Source organism: Schistocerca americana, chromosome 4, assembly GCF_021461395.2.
Source record: "Schistocerca americana isolate TAMUIC-IGC-003095 chromosome 4, iqSchAmer2.1, whole genome shotgun sequence".
Lineage (NCBI taxonomy): Eukaryota > Metazoa > Arthropoda > Insecta > Orthoptera > Acrididae > Schistocerca > Schistocerca americana.
The window spans coordinates 808,279,496-808,303,155 of NC_060122.1; the positions used below are offsets into that span (position 1 = coordinate 808,279,496).

The 23,660-nt window shown below is 43.7% G+C and overlaps 1 protein-coding gene across 1 annotated transcript in view; it reads right to left on the bottom strand.

The window, feature by feature from the left end:
* Positions 1 to 3,698: 3,698 nt before the first annotated feature.
* The window catches only part of LOC124613817 (beta-1,3-galactosyltransferase 4), a 718,801-nt gene continuing 698,839 nt past the window's right edge, over positions 3,699 to 23,660 (bottom strand). Inside the window, exon 4 of the mRNA XM_047142539.1 lies at positions 3,699 to 3,963. Within this exon, the coding sequence (XP_046998495.1) occupies positions 3,699 to 3,963 (265 nt within the window). The remainder of the gene's footprint in view (positions 3,964 to 23,660) is intronic.

Here is a 23,660-nt window from a genome sequence, read left to right on the forward strand (position 1 = left end):
GGAATTATGGTGTATGCACTGAAACCGCCTGCCTAGAGATTTAACTGAGTACTGTTAGTCTGAAACGGTTCTTCGAATAGTACATCGAAACAGAAGATAAGTTTTCTTCAGACTTTAGTCTGTTTTCATGGAATCGTAGTCAACGCAAGACTGACAGCCTGCACTTGCATTTTACAATTGCTGTAACCAGTGTCAACAAAGTTAAGTAATATACTTTACAATTCGCTAGTCGGCCACCGGTAGCTGAGTAGTCAGCACGAGAACCTATCAGTCCTAAGCACCCGGGTTCGATTCCCCGCTGGGTCGGAGATTTTCTTCGCTCACGGCCTCGGTGTTGTGTTTTCCTAATCATCATCATTTCATCCCCATCGACGCACAAGTCGCCGAATTGGCGTCAAATCGAAAGACTTGCACCCGGTGAACGGTCTACCCGACGAGAGGCCCTAGTCACACATTTTTATGTACTATTCTGTGTCACTTCCACTGCGTGTGTACTGCCCTAGAACCCAGGCATCCATCCTACCAGGACACCTCTATTAATCTTCTTCAGCGGCAGCGAGATTTTCGTCAAAGTGGACTGTTCCAGTCCACAATACGTACCTTTGTTAACAGTCTGCAGTGCGGCACCGTCCCAAATGCTCTTCAGACATCCACAAATACGGAAACCGTCTGTTTCCTCTCATCCATCGTTTGCAGTGTAAGAAAAGGGCAAGTTGAGTTTCACAGGAGCGGTGCTTTCCAAAACCGTGCTGCTTCGTGGACGTAAGTTTTTCCGTCGGAAGGAAATTTATTATATTCGAACTTACAATATGTTCAAGGACTCTGCAACAAACCGATGTTAAGGTTGGGTTGATTTGAGGGACGGGACCAGACAGCGGGGTCATCGGTCTCATCGGATTAGGGAAGGATGGGGAAGGAAGTCGGCCGTGCCCTTTCAGAGGAACCATGCCGGCATTTGCCTGAAGCGAATTAGGGAAATCACGGAAAACCTAAAGCAGGATGGCCGGACGTGCCGATGTTAACGATATTGGTCTGTAATTTTACGGGCCTACTCTTTTATCGTTCTTATACAAAGGAATCAGCTGCATTTTTCTCCAATCGCTTGGGACTTTGCACTGGACGAGAGATTCGCGATAAATGGAAGCTAAGTAAGGGGCCAGTGCCGTAAAGTAGTCTTTGTAAAACTGAACGGGGATTCCATCCGCACCTGGCGACTTATCTGTTTCCAACTCTTTCAGTTGCTTCTCTATGCCGCGGATGCCTGTTACTGTCTCCATACGGGAGTCTGTTGGTTGGTCAAAGGATGGTATGTTTGCACGATTCTGCTGCGTGAACGATTTCTTGAACGTGAAATTTAAAACATCGGCTGTCCTTTTGCTGTCTTCTACTGCCGCACCAGACAGGTCAAGGAGTGACTGGTTACAAGCCTTAGACCCTCTTAGCGATTTTACATGGGACCAGAATTACCTAGGGCTCTGGGCAAGATGTTTTGCTAAGGTACGGCGGTGGCAGTTGTATTCTTCATGCATAGATGTTTTTACAGACGAACGAATCTCTGTTAACGTTTGCCAGTCGTAATTTTCGCGTTCTCTTTCGAACCGACTGTGCAATAACCTTCGCTTCCTTATTTTTTTCTGCATTTCGTTGTTAAACCACGGTAGGTCTTCTTCTTCCTTAACCCACTTACTAGGCACATATTTACCCAGCGCACCATTTACAATCCGTTTAAACTTTGCCCATAATTTCTCTACATCCCTCACACTGGATCTAAATGATGTCGGTTCATTGTCTAAGTGACATTCCAACAACTGCTCATCTGCTCTCTTTATCATAAATACTCTCCTAGGTTTCTTGACTGATTTATTAACTTTAGTAACCATAAACGCTATGATGACATCATGATCACTTATTCCCATCTCTACACTGACACCGTCGATAAGGTCCGACTTGTTTGTAGCTACAGGGCCTAAGATATTTCCATCGCGTGTGGGCCGCCAAACTAGCTGCTCCAGACAGTTTTCGGTGAAAGTGTTCAGGAGTACTTCGCAAGCCTGTCTGTCCCTACCACTTGCAATCAATGCATAGACGTCCGGAGTATGCTCGGTTGGTTAAAGTCGCCTCCAGCTAGTATTGTCGAGCGGTCTAGGGCGCAGCAGTCATGGACTGTGCGGCTGATCCCGGCGGAAGTTCGAATGGGGTGTGTGTGTTTGTCCTTAGGATAATTTAGGTTAAGCAGTGTGTAAGCTTAGGGACTGATGACCTTAGCAGTTAAGTCCCATAAGATTTCACACACATTTGACATTTTTTTGACTAGTATTGCATGATCTCGTTGTTTGCGCGATGTTGATCGTACACATGCTTTCAACGATTCAAATACTGTCACAGTAGAATCAGGTGGCCCGTAAAAACATCCAACAATCAAGTCAGTTTCACCTAGACTTATTATACGTGACCAGACAAGTCCAATGCCACACTCAACTCCGACGTCAATACAGAGAATATTTTTGTCAATTGCAACGGACACTCCCCATCCTATGGCGTCTGATCTATCATTCCGGTATGCGCCCCATGACTGTCTAAATATCTCTTTCTACATTACTTTGAGTTTCAGTCAGCTCTCGGTCTCAAAAATAAATTGAGCGCGAGAACTTTCCTGGAGGGCAGTAAATTCGACAACTTTGTTACGAATACTTCGACAATTTATTGTTAAATTTTGACTGTTCAAATGTCTTTACTCTACACACAGTGTAACTGAAGCTGACAGAATGGACTACGGGCACACTAATAATGATATCTTTCTGAGACTTATCTGTATTACTCCTCGAGGATGCCTGCAAACAGTGATAGACTATTTTTTATTTTAATATATTCGTTCGCTATTGCAAAAAACCTAATCAAAAACACACTACAGAACTTTCTTTGTTTCAAATACCGGCTATTTTATTATTTTGTAAAATTTAAAGGAACTGTGCTATTACTCTGTGTGCAAATTAAGAAAACTGTTTATTTTTTGATTTCAGATAAGATTTTCAGCGAGCAGGACTTCAGACCTTGACACATTTCATTTTGAACAGAGCAAGTTTAGCACCCCGTGTGTGGAGCTTTATGCTGACTGAATTTGTTTAAAAAATGATAAAATCCTGTCCAAGAGTCAATACAAATGTGCAGAAAGATTTGCGTTGATTGCTTCACTAGTTTTTCCAAGAAAATCGTAAAAATCGCTTGTGTCGCAGGCTGACTCAGCAGTATTAACCCTTAAACACGGTCACCTACATTACATTTATTTTAAAAGGGGGGAAATGGGAAATTCTTCATACCAAGCGTTGATCATATGAATTTTTCCGACTTCCACATACATTTTCGAATAAGTGACCTGCCTGACAAAATCTGCTCGGGTTATCAACCGACTCGTGGCGTCGTGTAATCGCAACGTCTCGACGAGTTTCCAACTAGCCATCTTCAGACTTCGCCTGAAGATGAATAGGAAACTTGTCGAAACGCTGCGGCAACGCGGCTCCACGAGTCGACTGAAAAGTCGAGAAGATTTTATCAACGGGATTCGCAGAGGTCTGTATGCCTGTGTAACTGTATTCAAATGTGAACAGCGCCGCTTACGATCAGTCTCAGGGAGCTAGAGAGCTCACTACGATTACTGCAATCGCGGCTGAAGAATGTCTGGTGCTGCTGCTCCCGATTGATCACTTCTGTGCCTCACACAGAAAAGCTACCGCGAACGACAGCCGTCCATCCCACTCGATGTGCAGGCGGCCGCACCTGTTGATCCTACAGGGAAGGGGCGGGGCGGCGGCGATTGGCGGCGACGTGCCTCCCCCTGTTTCCCCTGGGGACTCCCGCTTGACGACGATCAGCGGCGCACGGCTTAAGGCGAACGTCACGAGATCCGGCTCGTCTCGGAGACGACCCGTTACTTGCTGCCGCTGGGATATTATCTCCCCCTCAAACCTAATGTAATGCTAATGAGTGACTGAAACAATGGAATGTAAACCAAAGCACAGTGCTTTGCGAAATACGGGAGCAACAATACTGCAAGATGTAAGACGATTCATACGATTTCACAGAACCATATCCTCTACCCGAAGAACTGGCCATTAAAATTGCTACACCAAGAAGAAACGCAGGTGATAAACGGGTATTCACTGGACAAATATATTATACTAGAACTGACATGTGATTACATTTTCACGCAGTTTCGGTGCATAGATCCTGAGAAATCACTACCCAGAACAATCACCTCTGGCCGTAATAAAGGCCATGATACGCCTGGGCATTGAGTCAAACAGAGCTTGAATGACGTGTACAGGTACAGCTTCCCATGCAACTTCAACACGATAACACAGGTCATCAAGAGTAGTGACTGGCGTATTGTGACGAGCCAGTCGCTGGGCCACCATTGACCGGACGATTTCAGTTGGTGAGAGATCTGGAGAATGTGCTGACCAGGGCAGCAGTCGAACATTTTCTGTATCCAGAAAGGCCCATGAAGGACCTGCAACATGCGGTCGTGCATTATCCTGCTGAAATGTAGGGTTTCGCAGGGACCGAATGAAGGGTAGAAGCCGGCCGCGATGGTCTCGCGGTTCTAGGCGCTCAGTTCGGAGCCGCGCGACTGCTACGGTCGCAGGTTCGAATCCTGCCTCGGGCATGGATGTGTGTGATGTCCTTAGGTTAGTTAGGTTTAATTAGTTCTAAGTTCTAGGGGACTAATGACCACAGATGTTAAGTCCCATAGTGCTCAGAGCCATTTGAACCATTTTTTTAAGGGTAGAGCCACGGGTCGTAACACATCTGAAATGTAACGTCCACTGTTCAAAGTGCCGTCAATACGAACAAGAGATGACCGAGACGTGTAACTAGTGGCACCCCATACCATCACGCGGAGTGACACGCCAGTATGTCGATGACGAATACTCGCTTCCAATGTGCGTTCACCGCGATGTCACCAAACACGGATGCAACCATCATGATGCTGTAAACAGAACCTGGATTCATCCGAAAAAATGACGTTTTGCCATTCGTGCACCCAGGTTCGTCGTTGAGTAGACCATCGCAGGCGCTCCTGTCTGTGATGCAGCGTCAAGGGTAACCGCAGCCATGGTCTCCGAGCTGATAGTCGATGCTGCTGCAAACGTCGTCGAACTGTTCGTGCAGATGGTTGTTGTCTTGCAGACGTCCCCATCTGTTGACTCAGGGATCGAGACGTGGCTGCACTATCCGTTACAGCCATGCGGATAAGATGCCTGTCATCTCGACTGCTAGTGATACGAGGCCGTTGGGATCCAGCACGGCGTTCCGAATTACCCTCCTGAACCCACCGATTCCATATTCTGCTAACAGTCATGGGATATCGACCAACGCGAGCAGCAATGTCGCGATACGATAAACCGCAATCGCGATAGGCTACAATCTGACCTTTATGAAAGTCGGAAACGTGATGGTACGCATTTCTCCTCCTTACACGAGGCATCACAACAACGTTTCACCAGGCAACGCCAGTCAACTGCTGCTTGTGTATGAGAAATCGGTTGGAAACTTTCCTCGTGTCAGCACGTTGTAGGTGTCGCCTCCGGCGAGAACCTTGTGTGAGTGCTCTGAAAAACGAATCATTTGCATATCAGAGCATCTTCTTCCTGTCGATTAAATTTCGCGTCTGCAGCACGTCACCTTCGTGGTGTACCAATTATAATGGCCAGTAGTATAGAATCCTCGGATGAATTTTCTTTTTGGATATCTGTAGAAAGTTTTTATTTCCAAAAGGGCAATCCTATTTTACGAAGGTGATAATTTAAACCCAGGAAAGTGACCCTGAGATTTTCGTTGAGATAAAGGATACGTTATTGTTTTCTTTTCATCCTTGAGTCGTGGAGAGACTTACTTTACTTCATGGTATCTGAAATTGATCTAGTTGTCGCCACATACGCATAGGCTAAATACTGGTGTGCGAAACTTAAGGACGGAAATAACTTTCACATAATGTGTCATTGTCAAGCAATATACCTCGATTAAACATGGTCCACACACAGAAGGAACTGCTAGAGTATAGGACAGAAGGTAACTGAAAGAAATATGCAATGAAACGAACAAAAATAACACTATTATTCAAAGATAGTAAATACACTAAAGTGACCGCGTTTCGTGATGGTCCCCTGAACATTACAAACGATTGGCCATGGTTCTCAGCAGGATGTGTGCCCTCACGGATGGCAAAGCATGCTCTGTAACGTTCCGCCATACTGGCCACAACGTTGGCAAGGAGTTGTTCTGCTAGGGCTTTCCATTCCTCCATGAGCCCGATTAACAGTTGCTGGATGGTCGTTGGCGAATGTGGAGGTGCTGCTGCACGTCTCTGTAACGTATCCCACACGTGCACGATGGGATTTAATTGGCAGAAGCAGGCTGGCGAGGACGTTCGCCGAATATCCCGTCGTTTTAAGAACTCCCCCTACCTACGTCGATCGATGCGATCGTAATCAGGGCTGGGTGCAACCCTGGAAACATGCACAGGGGGAAGGAGTAAAGCGTGAAAATAATGTTGACCGACGGGTGTACCATGTTCAAATATTTGGGATCTGTACACTCATTCAACATTATGCCTGCTCTCACATTAATATCTGGGCCACCAAGACGGCCATGTTCGACAGTACTGGACGTGCCCTCATATGGCGAGAAGCAGAAACACGTAATGCAGCCAAGAACATCCTCGAACATGATCTCTTTGATGGAACAAGTGTTGTATGCGCAGGCGTAATGTTGCATGGCCTCACTGACCACAAAATCTTTGATCACATCACACTCTCTGGTCAACGTTATTGTGACACTGCACTTTTTCCCCATGTGGGTCTTTTTCTGGATGACAATGCACGACCACATCGAACAGCGTAGACGGGGGAGGTCGTGAAACTAGAGGATATTCAGCGAATGGACTGTCCAGCCCTTTCACCCGGCTTAAATCCCATCGAGCACGTGTGGGGTGCGTTGGGGAGACTTACTGCAGAACGCCCACATGTACCGACGACCATTCAGCAGGTATCAACCACGCTAATGGAGAAATGGAATGCCCTACCACAAAAACTCTTTATTAACCTTACGTCAGTGTGGGAGCACGTTGACAAATATCCGGCAGTTCGTGGTGATCACGTAGCCTCTTACGAAAACACGACCCAACCGTTTCTAATGTCCAGAGGACCATCATGAACCTCTGTGACTTCACCGTAATTGTTGTCTTTGAATAAATAGATCATTGCTGTTCGTCTCGTTGCGTATTTCTTTCTGTTACTTTGTGTACTATACCTCAGCAGTTCAGTCGATATGTGCTACTAAAGGAAGGAAGCAAGATTGGGTTTAACATCCTGTCGCACAGATGTCATTACAAACGGAGTACAAGCTCGGATTGTGCCAAGGATGGGGAAGAAAATCGAAGTGTCCTTTGAAAGGAACCATCCCGGCATTAACGGCCTTTTGCCTGGAGCGGTTTCGGAAAATCACGGAAAACCTAAGTGTGGATGGCTGGATCCAAGTCTCAAGCGTCGTCCTCCCGAACGTGAGTCCAATGTTATCACAGTGCTGGCCTTTCCATGCGAAATGCAGGAAGATCTGCAGCGGATAGGCACTTGGTGCAGGGAGTGGCAACTGACCCTTAACATAGACAAATGTAATGTATTGCGAATACATAGAAATAAGGATCCTTTATTGTATGATTATATGATAGCGGAACAAACACTGGTAGCAGTGACTTCTGTAAAATATCTGGGATTATGCGTACGGAACGATTTGAAGTGGGATGATCATATAAAATCAATTGTTGGTAAGGCAGGTGCCAGGTTGAGATTCACTGGGAGAGTCCTTAGAAAATGTAGTCCATCAACAAAGGAGGTGGCTTACAAAACACTCGTTCGACCTATACTTGAGTATTGCTCATCATTGTGGGATCTGTACCAGGTCAGGTTGACAGAGAAGATAGAGAGGATCCAAAGAAGAGCGGCGCGTTTCGTCACAGGGTTATCTGGTAAGCGTGATAGCGTTACGGAGATGTTTATCAAACTCAAGTGGCAGAGTCTGCAAGAGAGGCGCTGTGTATCGCGGTGTAACTTGCTGTCCAGGTTTCGAGAGGGTGCGTTTCTGGATGAGGTATCGAATATATTGCTTCCCCCCTACTTATACCTCCCGAGGAGATCACGAATGTAAAATTTGAGAGATTCGAGGGCGCACGGAGGCTTTCCGGCAGTCGATCTTCCCGCGAATCATACGCGACAGGAACAGAAAAGGGAGGTAATGACAGTGGCACGTAAAGTGCCCTCCGCCATACACCGTTGGGTGGCTTGCGGAGTATAAATGTAGATGTAGATGTACATCACAGCTGCGCCTCATCGCTCGGTCTGTATATGGTACAACTTTAATCGAGATATGGATTTTGGCAGTGAAACATTGTGCGAAAGTCTCTTTCACCCCTAAGTTTTGCTCACCATTGTATATTTCGTGGAAATAAATCAATTGTAATGTACTCTGTTAATATTTCCGCAGCTGGTATCTGTTATCCATGGTAAATCTGACCTTCAGTTGCATAATTATTTGTAATTAATAAATGTGACTCATATGAGGCAGCTTACCAGTACGAAATGAAAAAGGAATCACCACCACCACTGTATGCCAGAATGGGACTAACAAAGTACTCACTAAATCATCCTTACATAATCTCGGTTCGACGCACGGGTTTACCCTTCAAAGAAGTTTCATATTAGCGCGCACTCCACTGCAAAGTGAAAATTTCATTCTGGACATACCCTTACATAATGCGTTAAATTCAGTTCAGCAATACTTCATAGGTACTGTCTACTTACATTACTTATTTCTAAAGGGAATGTGTAATTTTCTCGACCGTCCACACAGCCTTACAAAGACTCAGTGCCTCGTCTAACAAGTGTGAATTACAGTTATCTAATAGTTGATGTACAATTTTGATCAATATTACAAATTTTATCTCCTTTTTTTCAGGTTTCATCCCTAAACACATGGATTATTGAGTCGATTTTTAATTCCTATTATGTCGCAGACAACGAGCTCTTACGAAGTCGAAAGTTGTGTAATTTGATTTTCATCTTAGTATTCATTTCTTCTAAACCCCTATCACACAACACTACACTGCCTAAGAAAATAATTGAAGCACTCAAAAGAGGAGGGGGAAACTAACTAAATCTTAACGAGTTGACAGGGTATGTGATATTATTCCAGTGCTACAAAATCGACCCAAATGGACGAGAAACTTGGCAGCATCGCCCCACTTATCAGTCGCTACATTTACATGCGATACATCTCCCGAAAGACGAAAACCGAATTACGAAAACCGTTTTTCGCTGTCGTGTCTACACTTTAACGTCTGAAGTGGATTTACTAGCCCAGTCAAACATGACGCCAGCAAAGCAGCTGTTAGAGTTTCTGACCTATTCAACACAATCACTATTACTCTTGAATTAGAAGAAGTGAAAACAGCTTCAGTCTAATATTTCTACTTATCCTTCACTGTACAAAAGGCCACTCCGTCCATACTAGCCGAAAATTTTTGAAAACAAGACGAAGTCTGAGTTTCATTTAGGAAACAATCTTACATGATCCTGTGTTGGAATTCAGCTGATCTATACCGCATAGATATTACACTGAAGCGCCAAAGAAACTGATATAGGCATGCGTATTCAATTGAAGAGATATGTAAAGGCAGAATACGGCGCTACGGTCGGCAACACCTATATAAGACAAGTGTCTGGCGCAGTTGTTAGATGGGTTACTGCTGCTAGAGTGGCAGGTTATCAGGATTTAAGTGAGTTTGAACGTGGTGTTAAAGTCCGTGCACGAGCTTTGGGAAACAGCATCTGCACCGGCCGCGGTGGCCGAGCGGTTCTAGGCGCTTCAGTCCGGAACCGCGCGACTGCTAAGGGCGCAGGTTCGAATCCTGCCTCGGGCATGGATGTGTGTGATGTCCTTAGGTTAGCCAGGTTTAAGTAGTTCTAAGTTCTAGGGGACCGATGACCTCAGATGTTAAGTCCCATAGTGCTCAGAGGCAAACAGCATCTCCTAGGTAGCAATGAAGTGCGGATTTTCCCTTACGACCATTTCACGAGTGTACCCTGAATATCAGGAGTAAGCTAAAACATCAAATCTCCGACATCGTTGCGGCCGGTAAAAGATGCTGCAAGTACGGGACCAACGATGACTGAAGAAAATCGTTCAGAATGACAGAGGTGTAACCCTTTCTCAAACTGCTGCAAGTTTCAATGCTGGGCCATCATGAAGTGTCAGCGAGACAATCATTCACGAAACATCATCGGTATGGGCTTTCGGAGCCGAAGGCCCACTCGTGTATCCTTGATGACTGCACGGCACAAAGTTTTACGCCTCGCCTGGGCCCGTCAACACCAACATTGGACTGTTGATGACTGGATACATGTTGCCTGGTCGGACGAGTCTGATTTCAAATTGCATCGAGCGGATGGACGTATAGGGGTATGGAGACAACCTCATGAACCCATGGACCCTGCAAGTCGACAGGGGACTGTTCAAGTTGGTGAAGGCTTTGTAATGGCATGGGGCGTGTACGGTTGGAGTGATATGGGAACCTCTGAAACGTCTAGATACGACTCTGGAAGGTCACACGTACGTAAGCATCCTGTCTGGTCACATGCATCCATTCATGTTCATTGCGTATTCCGACGGACTTGCGCAATTCCATCATGACGATGTGACACCCCAGAATTGCTACAGAGTGGCTCCAGGAACACTCTTCTGAGTTTAAACACTTCCGCTGGCCACCAAACCCCCAGACATGAACATTATTGAGCATATCTGGGATGCCTTGCAACGTGCTGTTCAGAAGAGATTTCCACCTCCTCGTACTCTTACGGATTTATGGACAGCCCAGCAGGTTGTCAGTTCCCTCCAGCACTACTTCAGACATTAGTCGAGTCCACGCCACGAATTGTTGCGGCACTTCTGTGTGCTCGCGGCGGCCCTACACGATATTAGGCAGGTGTACCAGTTTCTTTGGCTCGTCAATGTATGTGCTTAAAAGGACGTTTCAGAACCGGTTGCGTTTATGTGGGAGCGAAAGTCGATTGCGGTACAGGAAAACCGGCAACTAGAAACGGATTTCCAGGATCGATTTTAAAGTGTATTGCGCAATCAGTTTACGAAATCCGGTTTTGGGAGCCCCATGTAAACGGGGTGTGTGTGACATTCCACTCATTCTGGCCTGGATGCAAGCTCTGATTCAGTTGGGAAGGGTGTCATAAGGCCGTTGTTTCCTCTCTTCAGGAAAGCTGCCCGACACCTGTTGTAACTGGTCCTTGAGATCCTGGATGCTGGCAGTCGGGTGGAGCTAACGTCCCAGCTGGTCCCATTCATGTTCTGTCAGGGGCTTTAATGACCACGGGAGCATCTTAACATCACGCAAACACTTCATAGGCGTGTCATGTGTGCAGGAGCATGTTCCTATTGAAAAATGGCACTTCAGGCACTGTCGCATGAGAAGTAACTCATGACGACGCAGGACGTCCGTGACGTATCGTTGTGCTGTCAGTCATTAGCAATCATGACCTGTGGGGCGACGGGTAATTATCCAAACCGTCGTTACTTCTTTATTAAACCTGTGGAAAGACACTTAAACTGTCTTTGCGTGCTTTACACCTACCTTTTCCGTTTACGAGATTCCCAAAACTATTTCTGCCGTCGACCAGAGAGCAATGGAGAACATACTGACCGTAATTCCCAGTCTGCAAATCCACATTACTCTTTGTGCTCACTGAAAGAAAATGTTCCTACTTTCTGTTTACTAGGGATCAGGAACTACGACTATAAATAAAAGTTTTGGGTTTTAACTGATTGATGCATTCCGCAAAAGTTCACACGCACAAAATTTAATAATATCCCGAATAATAACAACAATAATGTCCCTATGGGAAACAGCATTATCAGCAGTTCAGAGGCGAACTCTACGGGAAGTTCCAAGTAAAATGGTCTATCGCTCTGACTTCCCATCACCAAAAGTTAATTGCTCGGCTTAAGGGGAGTTAGAGCGGAAAATTTAATATTACATTTTCGATTTTTATCTCATTATATATGCTGACGAGTTTGCCTGTATTTCATTGTCTGTAACTTCATACGCCACATGTTGAACACAGTGTTTCCCTTTATTCGAAAATCTATTACCATGAGACCCACATTTCTTAAAAACACTTCGTTTAGGCGTCATCCTTTACTTTTTGAGAGATTTACCAATCTATTCATCACTTTTCCTCGGAAAAAGTTAGGACTTCGACATACAACGCATGTTTATACTATAAACCTTACGATACTGTTTTTGACAGTGTTACCAGTACAAACACGTAATTTAATCACTTAGAATCTCACATGGGAAGTATTTTTTTATATATATAATCTACACCGGTTGAAAATGTTAAAATTTTTACGTGCATTACTTCAAGATCTAATAAAATCTATAATTTTTTATATAGAAAGCTGTGGGTTGCTGCGTTACAAAGGTTAAATTACGTGTTTATACTGGTAACACTGTCAAAAGCAGTATCGTATCGTTTCATGGTATAAACATGCGTTGTATGTCAAAGTGCTAACGTTTTTCCGAGGAAAAGCGATGAATAGATTGGTAAATCTCTCAAAAAGTAAAGGATGACGCCAAAACGAAGTGTTTTTAAGAAACGTGGGTTTCATAGTAATAGATCTTGGAATAAAGGGAAACATTGTGTTAAACATGTGGCATGCGAAGTTACAGACAGTGAAATACAGGCAAGCTCGTCAGTATCTAGAGAAACACCCATTAGTGCTTCTAAGATTAAAATAACACGTTGTGATACACAATGTTCACAAAGCGAAAGTGATGTAAATGGTAGGTCAGGCTATATTCTGATAGATTTACACATCCTAACAACGGTCTTAGGTGAATGTGTGTGTTGTAAAATATGTGGAGAGCCAGATAGCTTACATGAAGACAGTGAGATATCAAATGGACCAGCCAAGAAACTTATCATTAATTGTGCCAGTTGTACATATATTCATTCATTTTGGAATTCTGATAAGTGTAAAGATAATTACTTTGAAGCAAATATTAGGTGGTTTTATGGATTGAGAGCTATTGGCAACGGACACACTGCAGCAGAAACAACGTGTGCCGTGATGAATATGCCACCCCCACCTTGTAAAATCGTCAAGTATGCAGGATTCATTGGAACTGCTGTGGAATCTGTTGCATGTGAGTCAATGAAGGGTGCTGCAAACGAAACTGTTGAAATAAATGATTGTATGATTGACATACCAGTAGCTTCTGATGGCACCTGGCGAAGCGCGGCCGCAGTTCTAAGAATTCTGTTGCTACGGTGACCACTGTGGATACTGGAAGGTAAGAGATTTCCATAGTTTAACCAGACATTGTTACGAGTGTAAATCAGGAATGAAAAAGGGCATATCTGTGACAGAAATTATGAAGGAATGGTATGGAGCCCTCTGCAGCTTCTGAAATTTTTAGGCGATCTGTGAACGAAAGGTGAGTGTGTTATACTTAGTTCTTAGCTGATGGAGACTCAAAAGCAGTAACAGTGTAGTAGCCGCTCAGCAGTATGATGAGAAGACTATCACAAAACTGGAATGTGTTGGTGATGTCCAGAAGAGGATGGGCACCAGGTTGAGGAAGTTGAAACAAAGTTTGAGAGACAAGAAACTTTCTGGTGGTAAAACCATAAAAAACAGGCTGACACACAAAATCATTGATGAACTACAGTAGTATTATTGGATGGCCACTAGAAATAATACTGAGGATTTGTTGAAAATGAAGCAGGCAGTATGGGCTACGTGCTTCCACAGACTGTCAACTGATGAAAAGCCAGTACATCACCTTTGGCCTCCTGGACCTGATTCATGGTGCAATTCCCACGATGCCCAGTACTCAAACAGTTCATACAGCCGTAAACATTCCATTACAGCAGCAATCATGGTTATCATAAAACCTGTTTACAGAGACTTGGCAAATCCTGAATTACTGAAGAGGTGTCTGCATGGTCAGATTCAAAATCCCAATGAGTCGTTCAATAATCTTATATGAACTCACTTAGCAAAAAACGTTTTTGTTGGAATGAAGGCACTAAAGTGGGGGGGGGGGGGTCAGTGATGCTGTTATTGCTTTTAATGATGGCAACATTGGTGGGGTGAAAGCACTACAGCATATGGTAATTAATCCTGGACCAAACTGCATCAGAGAACTTGAACGGATGGACAAGGTTCGCATAGACAAAGCAGAGTATGCAGCACAGCTGGCCACTAAAGAGTGCAGAAAGAAGAAATGAAGACGAAACTTGGAAAAAGATCAAGAGGATGATATACAGTATGGTACAGGGTGCTTCTGAGAGACTAAAAACAAAAAAAAAATAAGAATATATTAAGTGAGTTACAGTCCTTTGAAACTTTTGAAGTGGTTCCTGAAAATTTACATTTTCTGTTGCATTTTTTCCTAAATCTCAGAAACCACCTCGATTAGAGTAATCAAATTTTCAGTGAGTAATAACATACATATCCTGAGTCTACTGAACTAAATAGAGAACATAATGTTATGTATAATGAAAATTATTTAGGACAAAAAAGTACACAAAATTTTAACAGTGTAATTAAAAAATTGTATTTCCGAAATCAGTGGCTGAAATGCAAGTTCAGTAGACTCAGAACACATAGTTTAATGTCCTGTAAAAATTTCGTGTCAATGGCTACATTGGTTCCTGAAATACAGGGACGCCAAGTCACTAAATTTAACATTGTGGAGATAGAACGTTCCAACTGCCCTTAAAAGTGGAAAATAAGCTTGCCACTTGCTACGCAGTTTTGCCAACATTATGATCGGCACACAAAGAATAATTTCCGTGAAATCTAAGCGATCCAGGACGATGTACAGTCCCCGCGATTACACTTGCTACTTTTACCGAAAACGCATCCAAGTCTGACCAGCTCTGACATCATCCGAGGCAGGCGTTTGACTGACGCGAACAGCTGATACTCCGGTGGGAAGTGTCTCTTGTCGTTGCCTCCGTCACCATATTTAGATACAGGCGCTGCGGACCGCCAAACGGAAAATCTGCTACCACCCGCCCTGGGCACATGTAGCGGTATCTAAATGGCCCCTTTTTTGGACATGTATTAATTTTCGTATCTGTGTCGTTTAACAATTTACAATCTTCTTAATTTTTATACCAACAGAGTTAAGTTTGCTTTAATTACTGGACAAGTTATAGTTCGATAACACATTTAAACTTTACAGGCTAGAATTTTTAGAATGGAACCGATAGTAGGACATGACCTCTGATCTTCCTCTTTAACATTCCTTGCATTCATAGTTGTTTACGGTATATTCTTGAAATTTGGTACACATGTATTATAGCATTATTGTAATCGCATACTGTAATGACAGCTTTCTATTACAACAATAAGTGATACTTAATCTATCATGAACAAGGGCGTTTTGTTGCAAATTAGGTTTTTAGTAAATAACTTGAAAACTAATAGGGCTAGGGTGTTGGTGTCACAGAGTTAATGTTTTTATATCAAAATTCCGCTTTTGATAAAATATTGCTCTGATAAAGTTTAGATTTGTATGTTTTAATTGTGACATACGTTTTCATACTCTGAACAATTTTTAGCTTTGTTGTTTTATTATTTAGCGCCACTTATTTATCGTATTTTCTGGGCCCAGTCTGTGTCGCCTGGCCACCAAGAGCTGTTGCATAGCGATTTGATTCACGAATTCAGTTATATGGCTCCTTCCTTGTATAGCGATTTTACGACTATGAGTATGCGGCCTGAAGATGGCATCAATATAATTCCGAAACTGGTAGCATATAAGAAGTTCATTAAATAAATTTCTACAATACATACGGCTGTTAGTAAATTATTGCATCAAGGAATTAATATACTGAAGTATCCGCTGACGATGTTTGGGAAAGTTATTCTAATTTTTAATTTCACTCTTAGATTATGGTGCAGTCCTTTTTACGTTAAGCAATGGCGCGTTATGATGACGTGAGGCAGTCAGTAGTGAACTGGAGTAAGTTCCAGCACACTAGCTCGTCTCTGTACCTCACACAATGATAAAGCGCTTGTTTCGCCTCAGCGCCCAATGACTCCTCACACCATGAGGCCAGAAGTGACATCCGTGTGCTATTCCGAACACTGGATGAATGAGGTCTCTCCTCAGGTAGCTGCGAGACACGCCGACCATGGTCACATGGGGTACAGGAGAAAGGCGATTCGTCACACACAATCAGTACAGTATGACGTCACTCATCAGCATCCCGTGCTTCCCAGTCACGACACCAACCAGCAGCCAACACGTGGGACAGTAATTCCCTAGTGCGGCTGCTGCCAGCCTCCAGCTAACGGTGCGCGATGAAACAGAAAACTGGAGGGAGTACATTAATAGTTTATGGATCAGAGATGCAGACGTGAAGGAGTTGCGATGAAATTTGTGGACAATACAGCGTTCCTGCCTTGAGGTGGTCAGGCGTGGCAGACTGGAACCTCGATGCCCAGTGTACCTGCCCTCAGGTTTGTGGTGTATTTCGTTTTTTTTTAAAAAAGGTATTTATATTTTGATCAAATTATTATTCTCTTGTGAAGATTCAGAAATCTGTTGTGAGTTTTTCACCACTTCTTGGCGGGAAGAGCAACGAATTTTCAAAAAACTTAAGTACTGTAAGTGATAGTTTATATTTCACCTGAAATCGTTTGCAGAAGGCGTTGCGTTCTCAAGATTAAGAACAGAGTTCGAATTGCCACTTTATTTGTGTCGTGATCATGTTCAATCACGACCGGATATGAGACATAGCAACTACGAACAGAGAAACCTAAGGGACCAGACAGAATTGGAAATTTTCCTTGCTATGCTACTCCACACATTAAAAGAAGTTGGATTTTAATCACAAACAAGGTAAAATAGCAATGCGCCTTCTGCCTTAACTACGACGTTTGCCGGCATGCAGTTGGTCCTTGGTAGCTGTATCAAAACTACAAAATCACCGTTATTTCTGTTGCTATTAATGGGAGATGGATAGCATATAAATACTTTAAGTAATAAGCCGGCACTACCGCACAATAACCAATTTAATTACCTTAGTCAGTATTTCTAACAATAGGCTCCGTACATTTCAATTTTACATCATGCTGGCTGTTTCTTTAAATAAAGTCCTTTAACATTATCGACATTTCATCTTAGCTGCATACAGAAATTGATACATAGCAGTGCACAGTAGTAATATTTTATAGTAACTAATTAGTGATTGCAGACTACGCCATATACGCGCCCGCCGTCATTAAAAAATATCACGACTGTGGTAACAGAAGAGGAGTACAGTTCTTCAGTCGTCAAAAAATAAGAAACACAAAATATCTCTATCGATACAATTTATGAACAATTCGTATTCTGCGCCGTGGCGCGTAAGATATTCTTTGAAATATCGGGTGGTCGCTGCTCAGCGACGATCTGAGAAATTTTTACACAAATTGTATGCCTTTTATGAGCCTGCATGGTTAGATTATCGAATGTAAGTTTATTTAAGCTATTGAAACAGATACTATTATTACAGGTTCTCATTCAGTCCACCATCGGGCCTCTGCTACAACCCGAACGCCCCATAATTCCGGATATTGCACGACTGGCCCAGGCCAGCTATCTGGAGACCTACAGTGTGGCCCTTTTTGAGACTCTGTCAGATATAATCTACCATAGGCCTCGTAACAATACTGAATACGAATAATATCTGTATGCCCATCTTCTCAGTGATGGTTGCGGGACTCGGATGTTCTGTACAGAATGTCAGATCAATCACCGGTCAGCCGTCTAGTTTCCAACTTGTTATTTTACTGGGCTACCAGTTTCGGCGATTTACTACTCCATCTTCTGGCCCCCTAGACGATATGAAGCAAGATTCCAATCTGGATTCCGGTCAAAATAGGGGCCAGTATTCAAAGACTAGTTTCTGTACATTTCTCCTCGATACGGTGATCACTTCAAACGTCATCTGCCAACAGATGATGAAGGCGGTCAGGGGGCCTGAGGATGGCGTAGTACATCGCCGAATCTCGTGGCCCAATAAAATTACAGGTTCGAAATCAGACGGTTGAAAGGTGTTTGATTTGATATTAAATACGGATAACACTAAAGCACTCTGTTGGCTGTTCTACCTATCACAGAGAATTGCGACTATAATTATTTATACACACCCCTCCCCATCCCATGATTTACACGTGTAAGAAGTCAGAAATTTATTGAAACTTACAGAATCGGTATATGTGTAATTTTGTAGTAAATAGCCCCAAGTTTCATATAAAAGTGTCGAGTGTGTAAGGGGTCAACCGCCCCTTACGTACTGAGAACAACCTTACGCAGGTCGCAGTAGGTACTATCGACAGACGAGAGCCCAGTGCGCCAGAGGATAGTCAGTGTTGAGACTCCGACCAAGTAAGTTGTTGGCTGTTAAGCGAGCAGGGAACATTTCGGCAGGACGGCCGACCGCGTTTACAATGGTTTAATGGCTGTCGGCCGATGTGGACGAGCGGTTCTAGGCGCTTCAGTGTGGAACTGTGCGACCGCTACGGTCGCAGGTTCGAATCCTCCCTCGGGCATGGATGTGTGTGATGTCCTTAGGTTAGTTAGGTTTAAGTAGTTCTAAGTTCTAGGGGACTGACGACCTCAGATGTTAAGTCCCATAGCGCTCAGAGCCATTTTTTAATGGCTGTGTGTGTCATCCCTCGCAGTGGGCCTGACCTCCAGCAAACACGTAAAAGGCGTTAATTTAGTGATTACGTTGATGTGATTAAGTGTTCATTGGTGTTCTCTGATTACGCGACAACCGCGCCGGACACCCACGAATTGGATTGCAGTGAGGAGTGTGCATTCAGTGCCACATGAAGAATATTGGCGTGTGATGACCTGTGATGCGTTAACCATTATTACTTTGTGAGACGCGGGGAGTAACTGCCTCAGTCGTGTTGTTTAGACAAAAGGTATAGAACATTAACAACAAAGTATGTACCGGTTATTGCTACCTGGCATCGTAATTAGCTTTGTTGGACTTGATACGAAACAACTCCTGTGCAAATATTAACCGATCAGCCTTTATCAGCTGCACACGGTCAAACTATTTTAAACTGTTAGGCTGTAATACACTAGTCAGTAACGGAGGATTTACATAGGGAGTGTTTCTATTGTCATTTTGGTTCGATGTAACTACCATTTTTCGTGCGGCAAGCATCCCTTCGGTAATCAAATTCTTCCCACACTCGCTGCTGCAAATGGGGCGTAACTCGTGCAACAGCAGAGTAGATTCGATTTTTCAGGCCGGCTAAATTGTCTGGTAGGGGAGGAACGTACACACGGTCTTCAATGAAACTCCAGAGAAACAAATCCAGTGATGTCAGTCTGGGGAGGCAGGTGGTAATGCGACTGGCCCTTCACGGCCGATCCACCGACCTGGGATGTGATTATCGAGGAAACCTCGAACTTCCGTGTGATAATCAGGTGCAGTGAATCAAAGTTAAGACTGTTTCCTATAAAACAACACATCTACCGATTCTGTAAGTTATCTCAATAAATTTCAATGTAAATGCAAACCTGCATCGCAAATATTGGAGAAATGGAAAACGCTGTTGATGGGAGGTTTTCACAGCATCGGTTGGTAACCAGGGGCTCGTACTGTTAGCCAATAAACAGACTGTAATAACACTTGGAATGTATATTTTTTGTGCCTACACTTTTTAAATAGAACAATGGCTATTGACACTAACAAGCGAAGAGTAAGGTAAACTAGAATGTCATTCATGTTTGTATCAGGATTCTAGTGCGAATCTTTTATCAGATATCGCACAGTGAAAATTTTCCACACCGACCGTTATTTGTGCCAGTCGAGGCAGTCATCCGGCGAAGTTGCTTGGCACGATGTTGTTATGTTTGCTTACAGTGAACTTGGGTGTTCCTTGAGTGCATTGCGACTTGCTAGTCAGTTAGTTATATATAAATTGAAGATAGATGGGGCAGAAAGCAACGGAAAGGGAAAGAATTATTAATGTCAGCTGCATCGGGACATTATGCAGAATCAGCGACGATGAGTGAAAATTTCTGCTTTACCGAGATTCGAACCCAGGACCTCCTGCTTACAGGGAAGTTGCGTTAACCACTGCGCCACCTGGAACACGGTGTCCATCACAACTACGCGGACTATCACAGCACCCCTCTTGGCTGACCCACATTGCCACCTAGCGGCACCTATATGCAGTCCCTTTTCATGCCCTCCATGCTGGCTACTCAGAGATTCCCACGGGAGGTCGGACGTAGTTGTGCATCCACACTGGAGAAGGTCGATTCATTGCCCAGTTAGGTGAATCATTCATATAACTGATGGAGCGCATGGACAGGGACAGGGACTGCAGTTAGCTGGTGCTAGATGGGAGTCTGTGTTGCATCTGATCCACACTGTAGTTCCCGTGCAATCACATGAGGAAGCGGCGTGAGTCAGGCAAGTGTACCACGCATTCTCCATCAACATAGGTTCCATTCCTATAATATCTCTCTCCATCAAGAGCTGCATCCAAATGATTATGAGAATAGTGTTAACTTCTGTAGATGGACTTTAAGACAGCATACTCCAGACGTATCATGTGTCTTGTTTAGTGATGAAGCCACATTTACCAATCATGGCCAGGCAAACCACCGAGACATGCACGGTTGGTTCTGTTGACAATCCCCATTGTCTTCGTCAGGTGGAACGACAGAGTCCATGGGGGGATATTGGTCCATCAGCTCATAGACCTGTTCTTCACAGACGGAACACTGACCGTGCACAAGTGTTGCAGCCTCCTAAAAGACCATCTTCCAGAAAGGCGAGGGGACGTTCCTTTACAGACTAGGAGGAAGCTGTGGTACCCACTTGATGGCTGTCCAGCCCATAGTGCACGAAGTATTACAGCCAGTCTTCAGGAACTGTTTCCAAACCGTTGGATTGGATTGAGATGACCAATACCTCGGCTGGCCTGTTCCCTGTATTTGACCCCTGTAAACGTTTTTCTGCGCGGAATCCAAAAGATGCTGTCTACAAGGACATACCAACTACAGCCGATGATATGCAACGACGTATCACTGGTGCCTGCTCGGACAGCTCCACTCTAATGGTATCATGTGTATAGCAGTCGTTCCATACCAGACTGAAAGTGTGTATTGCCACTGCTGGTGGTCATTTTCAACAGAATCAGTGATGGTCAGTTGTTTCGTTATTGGTCACAATCCATATAACTAGTGTATTCACTTGTGTTGTTCTTTAGTATGTGCTGGTACAGGAATTGTGCAAGTGCATTGTGGGAACTTTTCTAAATACGGTATCTAATAAACCACTCACACAAGCATCCTACAACAAACAGCACTGACATCTTAATTTACCTTACATTTACTTTGTTAATGTCAGTAGGCATTCTTCTACTAAAAACTAGCACAAAGAAACAATTTCTATGTGTTATTACAATCTGTGTTTTGCTTTTAATACAAGCCCCTGACTATCAATCCATTATGCGGAAACTGCACATCAGTAGCAGTTCTAGGTGATCATCCTAAATATATATATGTATATTTAGTACTATCGTGAAAATTTGGGCATAATAATATCGTTAATAACCACAAAATTCGAAGCAAAACGGGTAGTTATCAACATATTCCTGAGTCAAGTAAACTAAACTCCGTCCGAACATATCCCGGAAGACGCTAACTGCACCGACCGACCTCCGTGTCATCTTCAGCCCACAGGCGTCACTGGATGCGGACATGGAGGGGTATGTGGTATGCACACCGCTCTGCCGGCCGTTGTCAGTTTTCGTGTCTGGAGGTGCTACTTCTCAGTCATGTAGCTCCTCTATTGGCCTCACAAGAGCTGCACCCCACTTGCCAACAGCGCTCGGAAGACCAGAGGGTCACCTGTGCAACTGCTAGCCAACCCCGACAGCGCTTAACTTCGGTAATCTGACGGGAACTGGTGTTCGCACTACGGCAAGGGTGTTGGACCATATTCTTAAGTAACGAATGGGATATAAAACAAAAAGACGCAGTATGAACTTCATTCACTGACTGCTTATGATACCTCTAACTTCTTAGAAACCGAAACAGTACAACACGATTATTTCAAGAAACCTCCAGAATCATTAAGAGTAAAGAGTGATACTGAGAACGAAAGTAATGTAACGCAACACTGTCAACAGAATACTTGTCCACGACAAGCATGTGCAGGAGAATCCGGGTTTCAGAATGAACGGAACAGAGTCGGACACATTCTGAAGCCTCATTATCAGTTCAGTCAAATAAGTATATTTGTAACGAAAGTGATCAGTGTCAATGCTGTATAAGCAAAGTATGCTGTTACACTTTTCTATCACTTCTTGGTACTAGAATTTTATGCTCAGCGGCCGGCCGCGGTGGCCGGGCGGTTCTAGGTGCTTCAGTCTGGAACCGCGCGACTGCTACGGTCGCAGGTTCGAATCCTGCCTCGGGCATGGATGTGTGTGATGTCCTTAGGTTGGTTAGGTTTAAGTAGTTCTACGTCTAGGGGACTGATGACCTCAGATGTTAAGTCCCATAGTACTCAGAGCCATTTGAACCATTTTTTTTTTTATGCTCAGCAGTTGAGTGGTATCGCTGAATTGTGTACTTGTTTGTTTACACTAAAAGCCAGTATATGTCAAAAAATGTGTCGTCATTAAGCTAATGACAATTGTTGGCAAAGGCAATAAAGCTAGGACGTGACAGACGTCACAACGCATTAAATGTCAAACAAAAATAAGTTTGATACAATGAAACCAACTATCAAACGATGAAGTAATAATTATGAAATGACGATAATTTTATTTATTTTGAACAGTTATATTAAGTCATGGAAATGCACAAAAGGTCCAGTTTGAGGCCTCAGAAATTAAAAAAGTTATAGACTGTATCATACAGAGTGAAATAAGAAATTAGCATCGGTAGAGGTCAAACAAACAGTATGAATTAGACGCAAACATTCAACCAACACGATGAAAAGCATTTTGTAAGAAGAGTATCGTGACATCAAAGTTCTGGCAGGGATCAAAGTACCTTCAGTAGCTCAGAATTCCTGTGTTTGTATGGTTCAAATGGCACTGAGCACTATGGGACTTAACATCTGAGGTCATCAGTCCCCTAGCACTTAGAACTACTTAACATCTGAGGTCATCAGTCCCCTAGCACTTAGAACTACTTAAACCTAACTAACCTAAGGACATCACACACATCCATGCCCGAGGCAGGATTCGAACCTGCGACCGTAGCAGTCGCGAGGTTCCAGACTGAAGCACCTAGAACCGCTCGGCCACCTGTGTTTGTACTTTTAATTACAAGAATGTACGTAGAACATAATAATGAAGCACAACAGGCACATTAGAATGCTAAATATGTAAGAAGAAAGAAGGAATGAGCTTCTGATTACAATCAGACATAACTAACACAAAAGTGTTAACTGTTTTGTGGAAGTGAACTGGTTGGCACACAGAGTCTCAGTTCTTTTGCTATAAGTAAATAAGGGAAAAAACATTATTTTTACGCTCATCCCACA